General features: G+C 33.5%; 1 protein-coding gene across 1 annotated transcript; it reads left to right on the forward strand.

The window, feature by feature from the left end:
• Positions 1–5,677: 5,677 nt before the first annotated feature.
• On the forward strand, positions 5,678–22,767 carry LOC132299778 (autophagy-related protein 18h-like). Its single transcript, XM_059796590.1, has 9 exons — positions 5,678–6,165; positions 8,374–8,817; positions 9,297–9,740; positions 10,057–10,302; positions 10,617–11,411; positions 11,528–11,706; positions 20,831–21,009; positions 21,099–21,683; positions 22,272–22,767. The coding sequence occupies exons 1-9, from the start codon at positions 5,983–5,985 to the stop codon at positions 22,274–22,276; spliced, it is 3,060 nt and encodes a 1,019-aa protein (XP_059652573.1). The 5' UTR covers positions 5,678–5,982; the 3' UTR covers positions 22,277–22,767.
• Positions 22,768–23,787: the final 1,020 nt, after the last annotated feature.

Raw genomic sequence — 23,787 nt, forward strand, 5'->3', positions numbered from 1 at the left:
GTTGCAATTAAGGACATACCGATCACAAAAGACTATTTTACCCATTCTCATTACATTTGTCATTTCTTACTAAACTTTTTTTATGATTATCTTTTTTCTTATCTAAGTATTAATTATACCATTTATCTTAAGTTTTATTATTAGTATCAATTTATTAAAAAAATTAATATATATATATATATATATATATATATATATATATATATATATAACTACCATTTTATAAAATGATTAAATTATTATTAAAATTTTACTATTTATAATAAAAAAAATATCTTATTTTTCATGAAAAAGTAATAAACTAACTAAAAAATTAAAAAACAAATTATGCAATATATCCATGAAAAATTAAGAAATTACATAAATTGTTTTAAAATAATCTACTTAAAATTTTTATTTTAAAATATATTTCAAAAGTTAAAGTTAAACTTATGCAAATTTAACGGAGAAAATGTCATCAAATTACTATAATTTTTTTTTTTTAATAATTTATTTCAATAAGAAAAATAGATTAAGTGTAATTCATGAAAAATATTTTTTGATCATTTAATAAAATATAGTCGGCATTGGGGCATTTTGCAAGTAAATGTGATAGCTACCACACGGGGGATGCACACAATGTACCTCATGGGGGATTTTTACACTTTACCTTAATATAAATGCAGTACTATTTGAACTTTAAATTTCAGGCCAATTTATGCACTTGATATTCTAATGAAAATGAGCATGGACCGTGCTATTTAGCCGGATAAACCTAGCCGAACTATCTGGCCGAACATCACTCCACTCTTGGATGCAAGATGATGAGATCTATGTGGATCCCAATGCATTACATCGACAGATGCACGTGTATCGATCAGACTATTCGATTTAACATTTCTGGCCATTTATCATTTCCTAATTTCAGTTAGGGGCCCATATTGTAGGCCCAAACAGTTGCCATTTGACAGGAGTGATGAGTCCCCCTTAACAGCCACATTATCAAATCTAGCATCTAGGATACACACAAAAGAGCACTTATATGGCTCAATGATGTTGTTGTTGTGTGTGCGCGTGTTGTTTTTTTTTTTTTTTTTTTTTTTTTTTTTTCATAAAAAGCAAGAAATTACTAGCAAATGCTAATATAATAAAGTAGCTTGGTGACCAGCCCAAAGCTTAGCCCACAAATTCTTTTTCTTTTTTACTTTTTCACATATATTTAAACATTAATATATTAGAAATTGATGGCTCGATTAGTAAAATAGTATCTCTCTCCTAAAACCGTATGTGTGTTTTTTCTTTTTTAATAAAATTAAACTCACATCGTTTGAGCCAAAGTTTGATGGAGACTATTTGTTACTACTAAGTTATGACAAATTATTGTATGCGAATCTAAGACAGAATTATTGTATGCCTCACACACACAAGCATTTCTCTTGCTTGATATTGAATAAAAAAAATATATATATATATAGAAATATATATATATATCAATTCAAAGAAAAAAACAGAAGACTGAACTTGGCTGAAAATTGAGAAACCTAAAGTTGGTAAACAATTTGGGTAACATTGTTTGTTTGAGGGTATAGATTAGGTTAACCAACACTAACAAGATTTAAATTGCATGCATTTTCAATAATAATAATAGGGTTTGTGTGAGTTATCAAAAGCATCCATGTCCCGAAAAGGATTAAAACCCAACCAAATAGCAACATATGAAGAGGATCACATGTTTTGGGGTTGCATCGCTTTCTTTCCATACCTTTTTTTCTGGTCAGGGTTTTTTCCAAACAGTTGGATGACAAAATACCAAACTAAGTTACTTGTCCCAAATACACACATATCGTGTACCAGATTTCATACCCACATAAATACAAATATATAGTCTTTATGCTTTGAAAAGGGAGGTGTTAAATGACCTCTACGTTTAATATGAAATGACATTATTATCCTTGATTCCATGAGTGAGAATCAAATATAAATGATGTTTATGTCATTTAATGTAAGAAAAAAATCGGTGAATTTATAAAGAGGTAAGTTACATTTATTATTTTTCTTTGAAAAACCAACATATATGGGTGGCACAGAAACAAAAATTAGCATACTACTTGGACCCCACAGAATTGATGGATACATTAATAAAAGGGTCAAGTATATAAAACACTCATAAAGTATATTCGGGTACATATCACACTCTTCGCGTGCCAAAAACACTCATAAAATTTTAATTTAGTGCAAATAGGTCCTTTGACAAATTTAAATCTTAAGTTGACTAAATTACCCATAACCATTTTATAAATATATAAAAATAAATAATTTTGTAAAATGATCGAAAATGACATTATTGAATGATGCCCCTCTAGTGCAAAAAACACTCGTGAAGTTTCAATCTGGTGCAAATAAGTCATTCTGACAAATTTAAATCTTAAGTTGACAAATTTTCACTCTTTTTTGTTGGATTTCAAGGAGAGATTATAGATCTATTGAGGAGATTATTGTATTTTTAACTTCTTTGAAGGTTTAAGGCGCCTTGTGGCCCTTGTGTTTCCTTGCGTTCCGCTCTCCTTTTGAGCGTTTTTAATAAGATCTTATTTATCAAAAAATAAGTTCACTAAATTATCTTTACTGAATCATTTTATAAAATATATAAAAATAAATAATTTTATAAAACGATCGAAAATGACATTATTGGAGTACGCCGGCAATGGACAAGTAAAGATATAAATATAAAATAGAAATAAAAGTAAAGATAAAAATAAAAAATAAAAAATAAAAAACAAAAATAAAGTGCAAACTAAAAAAAACAAAATTTTTCCAAACTACAAAAACCAGTGCACACTGATATTGGGAAATATATATATTTTTTAATTATTTTTTTGTTTAACAGTGTTGGTACGAAAAAAAAAAGAAAAGAAAAAAAAAAACTAGTTTTTTCAATCAAAGATTCAAAATCTTTATTTAGTAAAACACTCTTTGTAAATTCAAAGGGATCTCAAAAAATTCAAATCCTTATTTTATAAATTCTCAAAGTTTTTTTAAAAAATATTTAGAGATATATATATAGAGAGAAATTTTTTTTTTTTTTAAATATATATATAAGGTAATATGCACATAATATCTCTATACTATGATATTAGTAACATATATACTCCCTTAGGCATTTTTGGAAGGGTAAAAAGGCAAAACGGTTATTACAACATTAATTTATGCCAAATAGGGTATTTTTGCACAATATGAAAAGATTATGGATATTTTTTATACACTTTTTAAAATAAAGATAAAAGTATTATACGGATTATACTTTTAGGAATATTTTCTTCACTTATCCTATACATTAAATATAAGAAACTAATTTATATTCTGCCTATATGACCAATTAAATATTTTGGATGAAGAAATTATGTTCAACACTTTGCCTTAAAGAATATTTTTCAACGAGATTACCCAAATCAGGTGGATTATGCCCGTCCATCTCGTAAACAATCGTTTTTATTTTTATAGTTATTTATTTATTTTTAAGTTCACAGTTTTGATTTGGGCAATTTGCAAATTGTTTCAAACAAAATTATAATATATATATATATATAACCATTGTTAGTGACAGTCGTAGCAATTAATTGTAAGTGAGTGCTACCTTGAAACTCACCTCAATGTCAGTACTTATTAATAAATAAATACTGTACAAAATAGTATATCATTAAACTTTGAATAATGTTTATTCTTATAAATAAGTTCATGTACTTGTAATTCTCTCTTTATTAAATGAGCCAACTTATTTTTTTTTTTTTGTTTTATAAGCTGACGTGTCAATGTCTCAGTGGATGAGCAATTAGAAGCACGTGCAAGACGCGTGAAATGAATGTGTATAAAACTGAGTGGTGATGACAGCTCCCTGTGTCTATATCTATATAACTTGCCGCGAATTTCGTCTCTTGCTTCGGCATCTCTTTGAAGATATTCTCATCACTTCCATCCCATGCCGTCAAAAGTTGAACCTATTTTCTCAATTTTCTGTTTCTCTCCACACATTTTTGGTTCAATTACAATAACTTCCCCTGATATTTCAACTGTCACTAAAACCTCCTTGCACCATAAATACATTATGTCGGCATAACCCCACAATCCTTAATTTGAATAATTGATGGTTGACCATGATTTAACTCAAAATTTCAAGAGCCGGCTTATGAATGCTTCTAGAATTTTCTTGAGGACATTAATTATGTCAACATTAGTTTTTGAAAAAATACACCAATTCAATGATATTTCGTGCTACTAAAAGATGTTGAAATTTCAACCAAATAAAGTGGATAAGTGAAAAATAGATGAGATGGCTTTATATGAGTTTCATATGAACACATTTAAGGGGTGACTTCATACGACTTCTTTACGGCATTATTGAAAAATATAGATTGTAATGATTCTCTAATGATATTTACAAGGAAAATTGAAAACGTCACGATGCCTAGAAAATGAAAAGATCATTACTCAAAAAAATAAAAAAATAAAAAAAAATTATGTGAAAAGTGATACATTAGAAATGTTAATGGATATAATTTAATCTGATTTAATAAACTAAATATGAATTGAAATTTTTTATTGTATAATCTATTGATCCGACCTAATGTAATATATTGTTATATGTACATATATTATTTTATTATTTGATTTGTGTGAATTTAAATAAAAAATTAATCAAAATGTTGTTTGCATAAAACATTATAGTCACTCAATCTCAGTCCTAATTTTATCTTCATTTTTCCTATTCTTCTTCTTTTTTGCTTACTCATTATTGTTTTTTCCTTTTTATTTTTTATTCTTTTATAGGGTAAAGTGCAAAAAAACCCCTGAACTATGTTTGAATTTGCAAATAACCTTTTGAACTATATTTTGTGCATAAAATCCCCTAAACTATCACATTTTGTTGCAACATACCCCAATACTTATACTATATTTCATTAAATGACCATAATGTCCCTTCTTATTGAATTACATTTAACATATTTTTCTTATCTAATTAAATTATGAAAAAAATTATACTAATTTGATGACATATTCTCCATTAAATTTACATAACTTAACCTTTAATTTTTTAAATAAAAATATTTGGTAGAAAATTTTAAAAAAAATAATTAATTTTTAAATTTTTAATGAATATATTACATGAAAAAAGGTTTTTTTTTTTTTTTTTGTATGAAAAAGAAGATATATTTTTTTTTTTACGATAAAACTGTTTAAATTGGTTATAATAAGTTTTATTACAAATAATAAATTTTAATAATAAGTTAATCAATTTAGAAAGTGGTAGCTACAAATTTATTTATCTTTTTTTTTTTTTTTTCATTTTTATGATAAATTGATGCTATAATAAAATTATGGTAAATAGTATAATTAATATTTACATAAGAGAAAAGATAATAAAAATAATTTAATAAGAAATGAAAATTTTATTGAGAAAGAGTAAAATAGTATTTTGTGATGGGTTTGACTTTAATTGTAATAAATTAATAGTTCATGAGAAAGTTTTTAGTTCAGGAGGTTATTTGCAAAAGTGCAATAATTTAGGAGTTTTTTTTTGCACTTTACCTTCTTTTATATAAAAAATCTGTTTTCATTTCATTTTCATTTTCATACTTTTTCATTTTTTGATCAAATGTTGAGGGAGGTCAATGACATTGTAAACGAAATGATAGGTGGTTTCTGATATTAACAAAAATTTGGTTACAGCACACTTAAGAAGAAGAGTTTAAAACGAAGAGAGAGATTGAGGAGAGAAAGGAACCGTCTCATTTAAGGTCAAATCAACAACAAACAACAACGACACCAAATCCTCGCCGGTGTTATCTCTGCGCGTGTCAGATTCCGGCGCATCTTTTTTTTTAATGCTCAATCTGATCGTCAGTTTTCGTCGGCGTTCGGCGGCGGTAGGTGACGGCGACGGTGACGGCGGTGGTGCAGTGATTCCATATATGATAGAGCTATAACATTTCATTTCGGTAACCGATTATGAAGAAAAACCTAAACAGCTATAACAACAAGTCCAAGAGCAGCAGCAGCAATGGCTTCCTTCCTAGTTCTTTCAGGATCATCTCGTCTTGCATCAGGACCGTGTCTTCGAACGTGCGCTCCGCGGGAGCTTCCATTGCCGGTTCGATATCCGGAGATTCCGATGAGCACCGCAAAGACCAGGTCTTGATCGATGATCGTTGATCAATTTATCTGATTTAGTTGTTCCACTAGTTAATTATTCCATTGCTTGCTATTTTGATTTAATAGTTGAAACTTGAAACTTTTGATCTCTTGAATTGTTTCGAGGAAATGATTTGAATTTGTGTTTGGATGCTGATAGAGCTGAGAAGAGAAAGTGGAACTTTTATTTTAGTTTCTGACTATTGAAATTGTAGTTCAAGTAAGCTAAATTGTTAAATTGGGGTTAAAAAAGTTAATTTTTTTATTTTTTTTTATTTTAAAAATGATTCGACTCTATTGAAGTTTTCTTTGCCATCAAATGGGGCAATTGAATTTGTTTCATATATGGCAGTTTCCTAATTGATATTTTATTTGGAAGGGAATCAGTTAACTCATGATAAATTTAGAAGACATTATTAGCACGGTTCTCATTAATGAAAATGAATGATTCTTTTAAATTTTGTTTCTTGTCACCCGAGAAAATAGTACGCCTACTTGGTTGTTAAAACACATGGAATAATAGATTTAGAGGTTGAATATTTTGAAGCATTTTGCTCATGAGATGCTAGTAGCCTAGTATCAGTTTGAGGAGCAAATGTTAATATCCATGGACATGTGAGTTATTTTGCATGTTCTTAAGGTAAGAAAAGATGGTTGGAGTTTGGACTTGGTGTTCATATGGGTATGGGTGTTTTACCTGATAATTGGATTCAAATTTATAATCAAATCATAATGCATGAACAGGGTTGCATAGTTGAATTGTCTTGAGAATTCTTTTTACTAAAGGGTAAAACTACATGTTTATGTTACATGATGCCTGGAAAGAGTTCTGAACTGATCATGTAATACTACATCACTAAGGAGAATTTAAGAAAGTGCTTTAGGAACTTCTAGTGAATGAGAAGTAGAATATTACGTTTTCCTTCTTTTGAGGTTTCCAACTGTCTTTTTTGTCCAACAACAAGCTTGTTGGATATGTGCTGTACCCATTAACTCCTGCCATTTCCAAGTTGGATATTGCACAAATTCTGGTGTCATGTAACATTGAATTAGGAAAATATCACGTGTAATTGATAGATGTGGAAGTTCTAATATTCAAAAAGCAGTTAAAGGCTAGTGTGCAAGAGGAGAATGATGTTGCCAAAGATTTTTGGGTTGCCGCAAATGGATTCAGTTAACTCACAAAAATGGATTTTTTGTTTTTTTTTTATTCTTTTTTTTTTTTTTTTTTTTTTTCAAGTAGTTACAAAACTCTTTAGATTCATATTTACCACTATAAGCCAGCAGAATGTGCATGTCAGATATTCTTGTCTTAGTTTTGAGAGCATGAGCTGTCCTAAATGAACTCATGTGCCAGATTACAGTAGAATTTCACTTTGGGGGTTGAGAGCATGGAAAGGAAGGTGAAAACTTGGTACATAAGAGGCTATGCCAAATTTAACTTCTTAGTATTGGGCATTCGGCATTCTCCTTCCACTCAAAGAACTGCTCTATACCATTGACCCAATTTAACCTGTATAATACTCCTTACGTTGTAGGTGACCCATGATTCTTAAGCTCATCTTTTCAGCATCAATGCCCTGGGGTCATTTTTTGTCAAGAGGTCTAGGAGGCCTAAAATCTATTTTCCATTTCCTACGCTCTATACTTTAGAGTGACTTTGAGTAACTTCTTCAAAGTCACTCTCTTGGACCAGCTCCTTATGTCTACTATTATTTTCTAATTTGGTTTTGTGGAGGTGAACTAAATTTCAATCACTAATCATTTGGTGAAATGCTCAAGTTGTGTTTGGATTTGTTCATACCCTCTTGTTGTGTTGGACACCATCTTTCCAAGAGTCTCTCTTGAGGTTTTTTGTTAGTAATTTCATTTGTGGAAAGACTAACTCGACTGGCAGGTGAACTAAAAATGTAAAGACCCAAGTTATGACACTCTAGACCCCTGTAGACAAATCAAACAAATAAAACATAGAAGTAAGACCTCAAAATGATTTGGGCTGGGTGTGGAACATTTTATATACGCCTGAAAATAGCAAATATCATGCCTAAGAATGATGTGACTGCATCACAACAAGTTAGAGCACCCTATAAATTTTTCTATTGCATTATGTTTTGATGAATTCCAGTTCTCCTGCTTTCTGCATACACACTATCTGTCGTCTATTACATCATATTCACCAGCATGCTCTTAATTATTTTGGCCGGACAGGTTCTATGGGCTTGCTTTGACAGATTAGAACTTGGCCCGTTTTGCTCCAAGCGTGTTCTGTTACTTGGTTACTCCAATGGCTTTCAAGTCCTTGATGTAGAAGATGCTTCCAGTGTGAGTGAACTGGTGTCAAGGCGTGATGGTCCAGTCACATTTTTACAAATGCAGCCCATTCCTTCAAAAATTGAAGGACATGAAGGATTCAGAAAATCACATCCCTTGCTCTTGGTTGTTGCAAGTGATGAAACAAGAGGCTCAGTTCCAATGCAGAATGGGAGAGATGGTTATATTGAATCTCAAACAGGAAACTTTCTGAACTCGCCTACAGCTGTTCGGTTTTACTCATTAAGGTCCCACAATTATGTTCATGTTCTGAGATTCCGATCAACTGTTTATATGGTCAGGTGCAGTCCACGGATATTGGCTGTGGGTCTCGCAGCACAAGTAAGAATCTGCCTGTGTTAGTTATTCTCTAATTTCATGTTATAGTTTTAGTTGCGAATTTAAGTGATACATGTGAAAAGCCTATTTTTACTATAGATATATCCTACCAATGATGATGATCTATGGTGCTCCTAAATTTGCGTTTGGGACCATATAATAAAGAATCTTACCTGGAAATATTCTGGTCTGGACAAAATTAGGAAAGACCAAAAGATATTACCATCTGACGGATCATGGATATTTCAAGAAATTGTTCGTCAAGGTCCTTTAACAGACTGGTGAAATGAGACAGGATAGTTACAAGAACGCTGATAGTTAAACAAAAATTGTTTACCAAGGAAGGTTTTGTTGCGTAAGAAGAAAGTTCAATTTTATTTTTTTTGTTAAACAAGAAGAAAGTTCATTTGATTTTGATTAAATTTACAATTGGTGCCAAACAATTTAAATCTGCCTAATTTAGTTTGATGTTTTTCTTGCAGATATACTGCTTTGATGCACTCACGCTTGAGAATAAATTCAGTGTTCTTACATATCCCGTTCCTCAGTTGGGTGGCCCTGGAATGGTTGGAGTTAACGTTGGCTATGGTCCAATGGCTGTGGGACCCAGGTGGTTAGCTTATGCTACAAACAACCCATTGTCATTGAACACAGGACGCCTTAGTCCCCAAAGCCTTAGTCCTTCTCCAGGCATTAGCCCTTCTACGTCACCTAGTAATGGAAGTCTGATGGCTCGGTATGCCATGGAATCAAGTAAGCAGTTAGCTACCGGAATAATTAATCTGGGTGATATGGGCTACAAAACTTTCTCTAAATACTGTCATGAGCTTTTTCCTGATGGTTCTAGTTCTCCTGGCTCAACAAATTCCAGCTGGAAAGTTGGTAGGATGGCAGCACACTCATCCGACGCAGATATTGCTGGGATGGTTAGTTGTTTGCGCAGTTTGCAACCTTAATTGTTAAAATCTTGCCTAAAATCTGATGCTTGTTGCACTTGATGTTTATGAAGGAAAAAGAAATCAATATTCATTTTTTGATATATAAATGATATTTTTAAATAATCAAATGTTATACAACAACAACCAAGCCTTTTTCTTGGGGTCGGCTATGAAAGCTGCTCTTGTTACGAAATTTACAAAATACTAGATATATTTTACATTCTAATGATGTGGTTTGTGCTCCTCCCAACAACTAGACTTATTAAAGCAATCATAAGAATATCCTTATTAATTTTTATTGCAGGTTGTTATTAAAGATTTTGTATCTAGAGCTGTTGTATCACAATTTAGGGCTCATACTAGTCCGATATCTGCTCTTTGTTTTGACCCAAGTGGGACTCTTCTGGTTACTGCCTCTATACATGGGAACAATATAAATATCTTTCGGATCATGCCTTGCTTCTCGCAAAATGGATCTGGAACTCAAAGCTATGATTGGAGTTCTGCTCATGTGCACCTTTACAAGCTCCATCGTGGCATGACTTCAGCTGTAAGTTCCTGCTCTTACTGTTCTCCCCCCCCCCCCCCCTCCTCCTTTTTATGCTTTTTGACAAACACCCAGCGAACTCACACACACCCTATTACTCAGATGGGGAACTTGAACCCTCAGCCTCCTATGTGGGAGGAGGACAAAATACCACTTGGCTAGACCTTGGCATGCTCTTATTGTTTTCATATAACTCTTTTCTGGATATTCTTTTCTTATTCATTTTTAAAATTTGTGTTATCTTTTTTTTTTTCTTAATGTAGTGGCTGGTACTTATTATTTTTATTACTTTTAACTGTGTTCTGTTTTTGTAACAGGTAATACAAGACATTTGTTTTAGTCATTATAGTCAATGGATTACTATTGTTTCATCCAGGGGAACCTGCCATATATTTGTTCTATCACCCTTTGGTGGTGAGGCTGGCCTTCAAATACAAAATTCTCATGTTGATGGGCCAACTCTTGTACCTGTTCTATCCCTACCATGGTGGTCTACTTCTTCTCTTATGGTAGACCAGCAATCGTCTCCTCCATCACCACAACCTATCACTCTCGGTGTGGTCAGCAGGATAAGAACTGGTAATTCTGGGTGGCTTAATACTGTAAGTAATGCTGCATCTTCTGCAGCAGGAAAGGTCTCTGTACCATCTGCTGCTGTTGCTGCAGTTTTTCACAGCTCTGTACATCATGATTTACAACCCACTCTTTCAAATGTAAATTGTTTGGAGCACCTATTAGTTTATGCTCATCCTGGAAATGTAATTCAATATGAACTTCTCCCTTCAATGGTGGGAGAACAAGGTGAATCTGTATTGAGAAGTGGGACAGGTTCATTGGTGCAAATGCAAGAGGAGGAATTACGGGTGAAAGGTGAACCTGTTCAGTGGTGGGATGTCTGCCGCAGAGCAGATTGGCCAGAAAGAGAGGAGTGCATTCATGGGATTAGTGGCAGACAAGAAGCTGCAGAGATGGTCATGGATACTTCTGATTGTGAAGATAATGATATTGGGGGAAAGGGTCCGGGAAAGCTACATGAACGATCCCATTGGTATCTCTCCAATGCAGAAGTGCAGGTGCAGACCGGGAGGATACCCATTTGGCAAAATCCAAAGGTATAGTTATAGCTCTAATTGTACTTATAAAAAAGATTAATAAAAGTTATAATTTTCAGATCCTCCTCTATGAGTAAATCTTAAGTGTGCTTATGATCCTTCCACCTCTATTTTAGATATATTTCTTTACTATGAGTCCGCTGGGGGATGAGAAGCTGAATCTCAGTAAAGATTATACTAGTGGAGAGATTCAAGTTGAAAAGATTCCTGTTCACAAGGTTGAAATAAGGCGAAAGGATTTACTACCTGTTTTTGACCGTTTCCAAAGGATTCAGTCCGATTGGAGTGATGACAGGTAATTGTCAGAGTTATCTGCGATCATGTTCTGGTAACTTGTCAATGTTTTTTTTTATATTTATCCTACTCATTGGCAGTTGATAAAGATCTCCTGGTTAAGCATTCTAATCTATTACAAATACCTGTATTCAGATAAAGCATGATATACTACATTTTCCCTAACAACTCTAGTTTTGTTCTTGTCTGCTCATCGTGCATGTTTTGTTCATGACATAATGGTTTTAAATACCTTATATGTCATTCTTCTTCTCCCACTGTCCAATCTGAGAATGTTTCATGCTTAAAAATTTGGTTAAGGTGGAACAATATCAGTGAGTTTTTGGAAGTGAATGTTTGCTATTGTGATAAGTATTAGAAAATCTAGTATTTTTTTTATTTAGTTGGTACTCACACACACAAGCCCCCACTGAGGCTTGAACCCTTGACCTCCCTTTAGGAAGTAAGGGCCTGATACAGCTAGGCCACTGGCCATTGGTAAAATCTAGTAATTTTAATCTAGCTGGACGTTTCAGTTATCTTCCTATCTAGAGCTAGTCTTTTACAAGAATTACCTTTTTTCTTTGTAAGTTTCCTCTCCCCTTTAGTATGGACTATGGAGCAAAGAGTATAATGAGTATTTACTTGATACTTTTCCTCTGGGTATGAGCCTACAAGGTGAAGCTTGGTAACTCATTTTTTCCCACAGGTGCTTCCCTTATGCCAGTTTTCTTGAATTGGCAGTTTGGGATCAGTTCTTCCTTGACCCTTGCTCCTATAAAGTTGGGAGAGCATGGGTAAGGTGTTTTCTTAGGGATGGCAGTGGCTGGGTTTCTCAGGTAATTTGATCAGCCTCATCAGCCCAGGATGTATGGTATATCCATAACTGGAGTGGGGATGGGGAAGGGGAAGGGGATAATATTAGTATTAACATCCTACATTGGGATTAGGGGTAGCGATACTTGACACGACATGCTAACACGACACGGGATAAGGGGGTTTGGGTTTGACTTAATCATGTTCGAGTCGTAAAATGTCAACCTGAATTGACACACGAATTGAACGTGTCATGTTAGTGTTTGACCTGCCAACTCGTTTATAACAAAATTAGAGATGTTTAACTTAACATGTCATCTTCGTGTTACAAATGACCCTAATGGTATGGAATTTAAGTAAATGTGTCTTGTCATATCGCGTGACCCAGTATGACAGGTCTCGACTCATTCACTAACCTAGTTACGTGGGTTGTGTCGTGTTACTTATCTAATAATCGTGTTGTGTTTGTGTATAATAATCGTTTCCTGGATGTCGACCCATATAACAGGATACTCATGTCATGAAACAACACGAATATGACATTGGAACACGAATTGCCTCCCAAATTCGATCCTTGATAGGTTTGGCTTTTGATTACACTAGATTGGTTTATCAGAATATTTTTTAGTCTTTTTGGGACTTATTATTATAGTGGAAACTGGACCCTGATTAAATTTCTAGTGGAGATGCCGCTTATAAAAGATTTTCGTTGTCAATGAAGTTCTGATAAGGAACTAAAGCTCAGTTTCATTAGAAAGACCTATTACTTCATTTGGGGGATCCATCTATCAACTTTGTGTTTCAGTGACAGGTTTGGAGCATGCAATTCTTTATGGTTGGGTTGGGGGCGGACTGTCCAATCCAAAATCGCCTTGTCACCGTTTCTGCCCAAGTCCCGACAAAGACTATCTACGACACTAACCAATAGACCACCACCATGTACTACTGTGACACTTTTGATGATTCTTTTGGACACCAAAACACTTCTTGTTGGCATAGATACATAAACACATGCAGGATATGCTATTGGTATTGAATTCTATATTGGGTTTAAGTCAATATTGGCAAGAAGTACCATCTATTACTGACATTTAATTGCATTTGACGACTAACTTTATATCTAAAATTCAATTCGAAACTAATGCTACATTTGGATAAATTAATGGATTTGAAATGGAAGGATGAAGTTGGATTTGGAAGTCCAAGGAAATGTCAGATTAGGTACCTATATAGGTTTTAAGTAACTCCTTACACCTTGGTATTTTGAAAGATATATACATCAAAGTCCTCAAATCAATATATGCGTATTGTTAAAACTTAAAACTAAATCTAAATTTATGTTATGCTCCTTAATTAATTCGATCTAAACCCATTCATTTCAAATCATTCAACCCAAATGGATCCTAAACCTGATAATCCTATAAAGGATGAAATATAGTTGACTATTAATGGGTGTTGCATTAGAAGCAATATCATCGAATCACTTCTGTTAGAGAATATTATTATAAGAGTTATTTAAGCCCTTGATGGACTATTGATAGGAGTGATTCATGCGAGTGATTTTAGGAATCCTCTGTCAATATATTTCTCATATGTATCACATGTTTTTATTCTTTAACCTATAAATAGAGGTGGTCATTGTAAACAAAATCAAGTGAGAATATAATGAAAGAGAAGTAACACTTAGGGCTTCGTGTGCTATGAATATAGGATGTAGTGGCCGAACCACCTTACATTCTTGTGTTGTTCATGTTCAATTTCTCTCTTTTGTTTTATTTTTCTGACACATGGTATTAGAGCATCCGATTGGGACCTAACAAACAATACTTGCACCATTTGTCTCGGTTGTATGATCTAGACTTGTTCGGCTTTCCTCCTCTTGATCAAATTGTCAATCAAAATAAAATCGAAGAGAGAGAGAGTGAACATGAACAACACAAGAATATAATGTGGTTCGGCCACTACGGCCTACATCCATGGCACACAAAGTCCAAACAACTACTTCTCTCTCATTATATTCTCTTAATTTTGTTTACAATGGCCACCTCTATTTATAAGTGAAAGAATTCATTAATTCAATAATGTGATTAATATTAGCAATATACTGATGGAGGATTCCTAAAATCACTCTCATGAATCACTCCTATCAATATTTTGTCAAGGATTTGAATAGCTCCTATTATGATATTCTATAACACTCCCCCTCAAGTTGGTAGACGGAGATTTGAACGCAAGTGTCCAACTTGAAATTAAATACGAAGTTGTCAAGACAAATTGTTGTTGAATGAACTATAAGTAGGGTCACAAACCGTGAAGAACATGATCCCTAACACTTGATAAAAAAATGTGGTATATCACCAACAATATGTGTTTAAGCATAACAAAAATAACTCTGCAGCGATAACGAGATGACAACAATAGATGATGAGATTTGGTGTAGAGGCTTTCCCTGACTGATATGGTCACCAAAGTCACAAAATTTGAGCGAGATATCCGAGACGAGGAGATCTGATCACAAAACTCAAGCGAGACGAGAACCGAAATAGATCATATAACGGAGTGGAATGGTGCAGGTACCGTTTGTTAGCTCCCAATTGGATGATCTGATACCACGTTAAGAAAAAATAAAATGGAAGAGAGAAATTGAACATGAAGAACACAAGAATATAACTTGGTTCGGCCAATACAGCTTACATCCACAGCGCACAATACCCAGAAGGGCTACTTCTCTTTCGTTATGTTCTCTCTTAATTTTGTTTAAGATGACCACCTCTTTTTATAGGTGAAAGAATACAAACGTGTTATAAACATGAGAAATATATTGATGGAGAATCCCTAAAATCACTCCCATGAATTTCTCCGGTCAATATTTTGTCAAGGGCTTAAATAGCTCCTATAATCATATTCTTTAACAACTTCCATATTGGTACAACTCCCGCCTTCTTGCTTGGCATCTTAATTTCTGAAGTAGAAGTTGAGCTAGGAATATATGGATCTTTTGCCTTGTAATATTACTTACTAAATTGTATTTAATGCTTACTATTTAACAAGTGAACATGATTTTGTATGGTAAACAAAATCACGAGGCAAGTACATAATAAAGATCACGTGTGGATGATATTAGCTTGTTGGTTTATGGCGTGTATCATATATGATATGATTATTAAATTTGAAAATGATTGGAGTAAAATAAAATGGTGAATTTGTATATTAATTGTTAGTTACTAAAAATCAAATCTGAATGCGATTTGACCTTTATAATTAAGTATTATGAACTAATATTATAGGGTGCATTTAGTCAATAGAGGTAGGGAGGAGCTTTGAGATTGAACCTGGATAGCAGGGCAGTCGGTTAAAGGTGAAATCTAGTTATAGGTTTAAAATTAGTTCAGTTTATTGAAAATGCATCTGGATGGGAAAGATCTTAGTTTCCTTGAAAAGGCACGCGGAAAGCTAAAAGTGCCTGTCAAGTCTTTTTTCCTTCCTAACAGGCAACTTCTTATTGGTGATACTGATTTTGGATAATCTGGGATGGAAACAGAATATTTGCCTGATTGTAGGTGATTTTTCCATGTTATGGGTGATTTTTCTTGCACAGAAGATTAGGTGATTGCTCTTGTATTCACTGCTTGCATAGCCACTTTTATCTATAATAACTGTTCTTACCAAAAAAAGCAGACAAAAATGAAGTATTACAAACCATATAAATGAGATCTCTATCTCCAAATCCAGTAAAACAATACATAACTATTTTGTTTCTTAATGCAGTGTTTGAAATGGTATAGAGGCGAGAATGGCTGACAGTTCTTGTTTTTAAACTTTGAAGTAATTCTAGGTTAGAATAAAGAATATAAGCTTAAGAGAGCAAAATTTTGGAAAATATTGAGTGAAGCCTCTTACCTTCTTCAATCTATTTGATTTTAATCCCCATTATAACCTTTGATTGAAATTTTGAGATCAATTCTTCCATCTTTTATTTGCCTTATACATCTAGGTTAAATCTTGTATCATTCCGAAGATATTAGAAAAGGACAGTATAATCAGGCTTAAAATATTTCTCTCTTTCGAGTTGATCTGATTTAGCAGCTGGCAGCTGCACATTCAATATTTGAGATATCATTCTTACAATAGAAAGTTTATGGTTTGGTTAAATTAGTTCAGTTTTGGGAGAAGGGAGGAGGAGTTGAAAGTGACAGGTGACTGAGATAGCTTGTCATTATTATCAGAAACTTGTATTATATTTTGCATGCCATATATAATATTATACTAAGCTACTAAAGTTTCTGCATTACTTGATAATGTACTTTTGTATTACGTGGCTTCTGATGAGTGTCAATTAACGTTTGAAAGCTTCAACTAATGTTAGAGAAGGTCTAGTGTGATTTCGTGAATAGTGTAACATTTAAATTGCGTTCCATGATAAGCTAATATGGTTCCTAATGAGGTCCATGCATTCAAACTATTTTACTGAAAGCTGACAAGATTTTCATGAACTTCACTGAAACAGTATTGGAATTTTAGTGAGCCTCCATGGACGTAGATAAGGTTTCTCCATGAGCGACCATGAACTTCATTGTTTTATTCCATTTTTGTATTTTAATTTGGAATTGCAATACAAATAAATAACACTTCTACAGTGCTTTCCAATTTTTTATTGGAGATTTTTGGACTTCATGTTTTTATTGCTAGAATTATGGCACACATTATATGCTTGCTTTTAGCTTACCTTGTATTTTATTTTCCGTTTGGTTATCCTTAACCTATATCAGTCCTAACAATTTGATGCGAATGGTTTTCGTATGAATGAGTATAGTGGATGAGTTGGTAAAATTTGAAGTGTAAAAAATTTAATATTGACTGAATAAAAAATTTCCTTAAACGGTAAGTACTAACTGATAACCTATTGATTTACGGTCAAGGGCTGGCTTTAATGGCCTCAGTTGGCAGGGGTCGAGATTAAGAAAGAGGGATCAACAGGGTTAGTGATTCCAAAATTCTGGCCAAAATCTATCTATGATTGAAGTGGGAGCATATAAAATTAATACAACTAAGTGAATAACATGCATCTCGAATGACATATTGTGTTAATTACGATGGACAAATAAGTGTTAAATGAGGTGTTAATCTTAAAAATTACATATCGTAAAATAAAAAATAACAAGAAACAATACAACTAAATTACTCTTATAGTCGAGGGAAACTGTTTATTGGTCAAACAAAATACTAAATAGTAATAAGTAACAGAATAAAGTTATGTAAGTAAAGTAGATCTTAAAATAGGAAAGAGGTTTTTAATTCCAAGAAACCACCCGCTTAAGCATTAAAGATCTACTCAACTCAATAAAAACTATTCACTTTTATATGCGGATTTATTGGCGTAAGGTTTAAGTCCATGAAACACAGCAAAATTTCAGAAGTAAAGACGATCAAAATAACTGTAAACTAGCTAGTGAAAAAATAAAAAAATTAAAAAAAATAAAATTAAAAAAAGAATAATAAAAAAACACTTATTTGTCAAGGTCACAGGTCTGATCAGGAGATTCAACTAATCTTAACTGGCATGTCAAAATTACTCAAAGAAAAGAAGTTGATAAATCTCCAAAGCAATACATCCTGTTGATCGTTGCAATCCAATTACTCGGTATAAGATTTTATCTTTGGATAACTATTTTATTTTTACTTTTTTGATAAGTAAAACTTTTGGAGGACATCACAACATTCAAATCAAAGAAAAATGTCTAGGGTATGTTAATGTTAGCCTCCATATATGCTGACATTAGTACTGTATGGTCACAAGGGTTTGAAAATCATACCATCTTGATCTCCTCTTCCTCCTCAGTATCATCATATCATGGTAAATTTTTTTAGAACTTTTTGAAGTCATTTGTTAGGGATTTTCAAGTTTTTATTTGGCTAGGATTTATTTTTTATATTTGTTATTGTCTGCCTGTTCGGGGATTTTGTGGCTGTTTCTTGCTTCGATCCAACACAGAGGAGTCAAGATTCAAAGGATTGCAGGGTTTTATGTCCTATCATTGTCTTAGAATTGATGAAAGTGACCAAGTTGACAAGGGGAAATATCAAACAGTTGTTGGCAGACACATATAACTTTCCGTCTACTCAACTAGACATAGCCAATGCAGTTGGTGTGACGAGTCAGTTTATAGGTTATACACAATTCTAGTTCCTTACATTTAGAATCAGTTTGCTGCATTTTGCGATATCTGAAATCTTCTCCCAAAGAAGGAATGTTATTCTCCAATCAGGTCATTCGGAACTTGAGGCCTTTACATAGGCAAACTGGGCATGTTCACATTTTAATATAAGATCTACCTCAGGCTATTGCACCTTCTTAGGAGGGAACTTATCGAAGTTCTTAGTTGTAGGTCCCTTTCGTTTTATTGTATGCAAGTTGGGTATCAGAAATTTTATGCACCAACTTGGCCGCGGGGGGGGGGGGGGGGGGGGGGGGGGGGTTGGAATATGTGAGAACATGTTTGAGTTGGACACAAACGTTCTAATCATGGTACTTTTGTTACTTGTTTTCTAATAATATAAATAGTCAAGAGTTGAGAAAATGAAATAACGCTCTATCTCATTCGGCTGAAATTATCTGTTTTCTTCTCCTCTCAAACCTTAATCACAAACTCAGAGTACTTTGCATCTCAACTGAGTTCTAGTTTTAAGGATGTGAATGAAGAAGTTTCCACATAGAGACTGGAGGTAGTTTTTAATCTGTTCAATGAAACAGCAATGCAAGTAAGACGCTACTCTGTAAGGTCAAAGGAAAAAGGGACTAAGTATTGGTTAATTCCTTTGAGGGATCAAATTTTTTCACAATCAGTTTGAGTTCCAATTTATATGGGTAGCCTTTAATTTCTTATGGTGCATTCGACAGTTATTTATACTATTATGAAAGGTGACCCCCTCTTGGTATGTTGAAGCTGCGTTCGCACTTCATAAATGCCCTTTGGATTTCTCAGTAGTGAAATTGTCTAAAGTTCTTTTTTTCAAATATTGAGGGTAAAACTAGCTAGGAAGTTTATATTTTTATAGGTAAAACTAGCTTTCCTATTTGTGTGTGGTGGTGTATTTGGCTTGAGAGAAATAGGAGATATTTTGATGGGAAGGAGATGTCGATTTCTACTCTTAAATTCTCTATTATTTCCACTCTTTTTTGTTGGGTTTCAGGGAGAGATTATAGATCTTTAGAGGAGATTGTCGATTTTTTGGCCTCTTTGAAGGCTTAGAGGTCCTTTGTGGCCTTGTGTTTTTCTTTTGGGACCCGCTCCCCTTTCGAGCGCTTTTATAAAATTTGACTTATCAAAAAAATAAAAAACTAGCTTTCCTAATTTCTCTTAATCTAACCATTTAAACTACAATTTTTGATTCTGATATTTTTCATGTTTGAGGAGTTTAATAGGATAATAAATACTTTCTTTAGTCTTCCACTTTCCATATTTACCCCCATGTATCTTGCTTTCTCTTTCTTTTTTCTTGTATTTATTTTCAGATTCTTCTTCAAGTAACTTCTTCCATAGTTCCTGTAGCAACTCACTTCATGTTTAAATAATAAAAGGAATTTTTGTCACTCATGTGAATAAGAATCATAGCAAAGAAGAGGGGACTCATTTTTCATTCTGCACCATCTACATTCCATTAATGATCAGTAAGGTTTGTTCATTCTTTTTGCTATTTTCTGGTTAGTTTGTCTGTATTTGAATTTAAAATTGATTTATTTTAATGCCTCGATGTCTGGTATCATCATATTGAATCCATCAATTGTTTAAATAAGTATTGCTTGGAGTCTTGGACGAGTCTCTTTTATGTTAGTGGTGTTTATCATGAAATTAGGTCCCACATATATTTAGTTCCATATTTCTGATTTCTTGAGATTATGCTGCTTGAAATTTTTACTACCATTAGTTGCGAGTCTTTGATCTCCGTTCGAAGAATCGACTTGTGCCTTTAAATGATATGGGGGAGACAATGGAGTGAATTATCCAAATGTGATCTGAGATTTCTCAAGTGCTTTTATAATGCAATACTATAAACCATCTCCTGTTTTCCCCTGATAAGAGATTGAAGAGGTTGAATCTTCTCCTGCCATGGCTATGCTTAGAGTAGGGTAAAGTACTAAATACAAAAAATAAGTCCTAGTTGTTTAGAGATTTTTATGGAAGATACTATCTCAAGGTGATGATGACATCTCAAGAAGAAGAGTTTTTGCTGTTAAAGGATTCCCTCATTAAATTAATTGAAGAAACATGACAATTAGGGGTATGCTTGTTGATATATCTACCTAATGACTTCTCTGCGTTTCTCTGCAGGGGTTCTGTGGGGGAGAGATATTCAGCTACATCTTCCTATTCTCATGGTGGTGTTGTTGAGGGGGGATATTCAACTTCATCTTCTAGTTACAGTAATGGTAAAGAGAAGTTTCCAGAAGATACTATGGTTTCTAACTCTAAGCTGGACTCACCAGGCTCAGTTGATAATCCTGCTGTCGGTAAGACATTCATTTGGTTCTGACATTCACCTTGCTTGATAATTTTATTAAAAGATGGTTTTCAATCATATTATTGGCATTTCCATCAGGGTCATCAAGAACTACTGCACCTTTGCATGACTTGGATCAAATTGATGCGGGGAAGTCCTATCCTCTTAATTTCCCAACTGCAAATGGGAGTGATAGGGTAACGTGTGGGAATGTTAATTTAGCATCATCCCCACTGAAGCAAAGCTCGTTTAACAGTGGTTATCCTGTAATTTCTCGTGAACTATATCCAACTGTCACTTCTTCTGGTGAAGAAAGTTACATTGTAAATAGTCCATCTTCTCCGAAAAGGGGCTCACTTTCTACTGAAAGAACTATTGCCAGAGAAGTTCAATCTTCAAATAGTGTTGTGACCAGTGAAGGTTCAAATACGAGTTCTAACCGTTCTGATTTGAGTATGAACATTCTTGATGAGGGGCCACTGCATGAAGAATTGCATGACCCACTATACTTTGGGCAGTATTTTCAAGAGGGGTACTGTAAAGCATCAATTCATGATGATTGCTGTGAATCAACCGAAGTTCCTGATGTTGACTGCAGAAGTAGTCCTTGCAACAAGGAGAAATCTGATGAAGATGGGGACAACGATGACATGCTTGGGGGTGTATTTTCCTTCTCTGAAGAAGGTAAGAAATCTGATGGAATTTACATAGTTTGATTATCTTTAGTTGGAAAATTGTATTTGTGTGTCATCCTCATTTCTGTTGAATCTGATTTTTTATCACTATTTTAAGATGCATATAATGCTCACGCCTTGAGTCAAAGCTTGAGATCTATTTAGGCATAAAAAAATGTGGACCTTTTTGATCCTTGGGCCTCAAAACTGCAAGAGACATGTGAACCAATCATCACACCTAGTCTTTACTGGAGTATGAGACGTACCAAACAAAGACTCGAATTAGGTGGGGCCTTGTATATATGTTAACAATTGGCGTTAATCTGGCGAACTTGAGACTGAAAAGTGTGATAACTATTCTTGATTTCTCAAAATTTTAAATGATTGTCAACAGTCACATGATTCAATCAAGAGAACGTAAGTGAAGTATAGTTTGTTTATTTCTCAAGAGCTCGCAGAACTCTTTTGAGATCATTTAAATTGATATAAGTTGCAAATTGAACAGCTAAGCCTGAAGCTTCATATATGAGATTAAACACCCTTCTCTATTCATTTATGATATAACCCAATTGCACTTTGCATTTTCTCCCTCTTGCAGGTTGATTTGTACCTCTCGTACCATGTCGTGCGAGCCTCATTTCCGCATCACAATTTGCACTCTAATCTTGTAGAAAGGTTCCGATCAGAGGTCAGCTAAATGAAGGGTATGGATTTTATTACTTGTAGATAGCGCGGAAAGCCACTGACTAATTGATGGGGGAGATACGACACCCATTCCTTGTACATCCCGGTGTTGCCAGCGCAAGCCTGCCCTGGTTTCTTCCATCCTAATTCTCATGTATATATGTTGTACATTAAAATTCATGATAAAAGTGATTTGTGTGGACAGGTTCTTTCTATGTTTGTGCAACATTATTTGTTATTCAAAAGAAAAATGAAAATAAAGATGAAAATGAAAAAAGAGCTCATTATGCTGTTATGTGCATTCTTTAGTCTTGATCAGGTTCTGCTGTTATGTGCATTCTTTTGTCTGGACAAATACGTGTATATATACATATATATATATATATAATTGAAATTTCGCCAACTTATTAGAGATTGATGAGATGTCATCATGCAGTCTATTTGTCACTTTTATTGCTTTGTCAGCTTGAATGGTATTACTCAGTTCTAATTCATACTGTTTTTCTAAAACAGGCAAATACATTGCTCCAATAATGAAGGAAACAAGGTCTAATAAATGCAGGAACTACAAAAACAAGTCGTGGCCTATCTGAAATATATATTTTTATTTTCTTCCATTTATTTATTTTTCTAAAAAAAACGTCACTATTACTATAATGCTTGCATGTACCATGTGATCTGACTTCTGAGTGGCTGAAATCAACTGTGTCTACTCTCTCTGTAAACATATGCCTGAAGTAGTGATTTCTTTATTGAAGACACCCAATAAGTTAGAACTTGAAAAAGGTTTGAATTGAATGTTCAATGAACCTGGTGAAAGGTAATTTAAAGTTTTCTTTTTAACTAATTAATTAATTATTATTATTTTTTTATTCTCTTTTCATGGCATCTGCATGAAAAAATATGAAAATATTTAATAGAAGTGGTTAAACTCTGAACTTCCTATCTAATTATCGAAATATTTAATAGAAGTGGTTAACCTCTAAACCTCCAAGATAGGAAGCGAGAGGCTTACCATTGGGTTACTCTCAGCTAATTTCCTTTACCACCTCCACAAATGTCAATTACGGGATTCAAACTCCTCACATTTTCTGTAAATACCATCTAAACTTAATTTGTTCACACACTTAATAACCCGTTATATATTTTTGTCCCCCACCGAACGCGAAAACTCAACGTCAAAAAGAGGGGAAAACTCATATATCATGTGGGGTAGAGCCTAATAGTTTACTTGCTAAAGTTGTAATCCTAAAACGGTGAAATTGTTGCTGAAGTTTTAAAACTAAAAGTATATATAATTGCTTAATTAGGTGTAAGATGTTACACAACTTTTGAGAAAAATAAAAGTAAAATTTTTTTCCCCCAAAAGGTAAAATGAGAGTAAATTGTGGAACCTGAAAAAAAAACTGACAAATCTCTTTACACAAAAC

The sequence above is a fragment of the Cornus florida genome, unplaced genomic scaffold (assembly GCF_030987335.1).
Source record: "Cornus florida cultivar Cherokee Brave unplaced genomic scaffold, ASM3098733v1 CherokeeBrave_3.0.0_Hap2_Chr03, whole genome shotgun sequence".
Classification (NCBI taxonomy): domain Eukaryota; kingdom Viridiplantae; phylum Streptophyta; class Magnoliopsida; order Cornales; family Cornaceae; genus Cornus; species Cornus florida.

Coding starts and splice junctions, on each gene's coding strand:
- LOC132299778 (XM_059796590.1), top strand. CDS start 5,983: ATGAAGAAAAACCTAAACAGCTATAACAACAAGTCCAAGAGCAGCAGC. Junction 11,707..20,830: donor TCCGATTGGAGTGATGACAG/GTAATTGTCAGA, acceptor GTTTCTCTGCAG/GGGTTCTGTGGGGGAGAGAT. Junction 21,010..21,098: donor AGTTGATAATCCTGCTGTCG/GTAAGACATTCA, acceptor CATTTCCATCAG/GGTCATCAAGAACTACTGCA.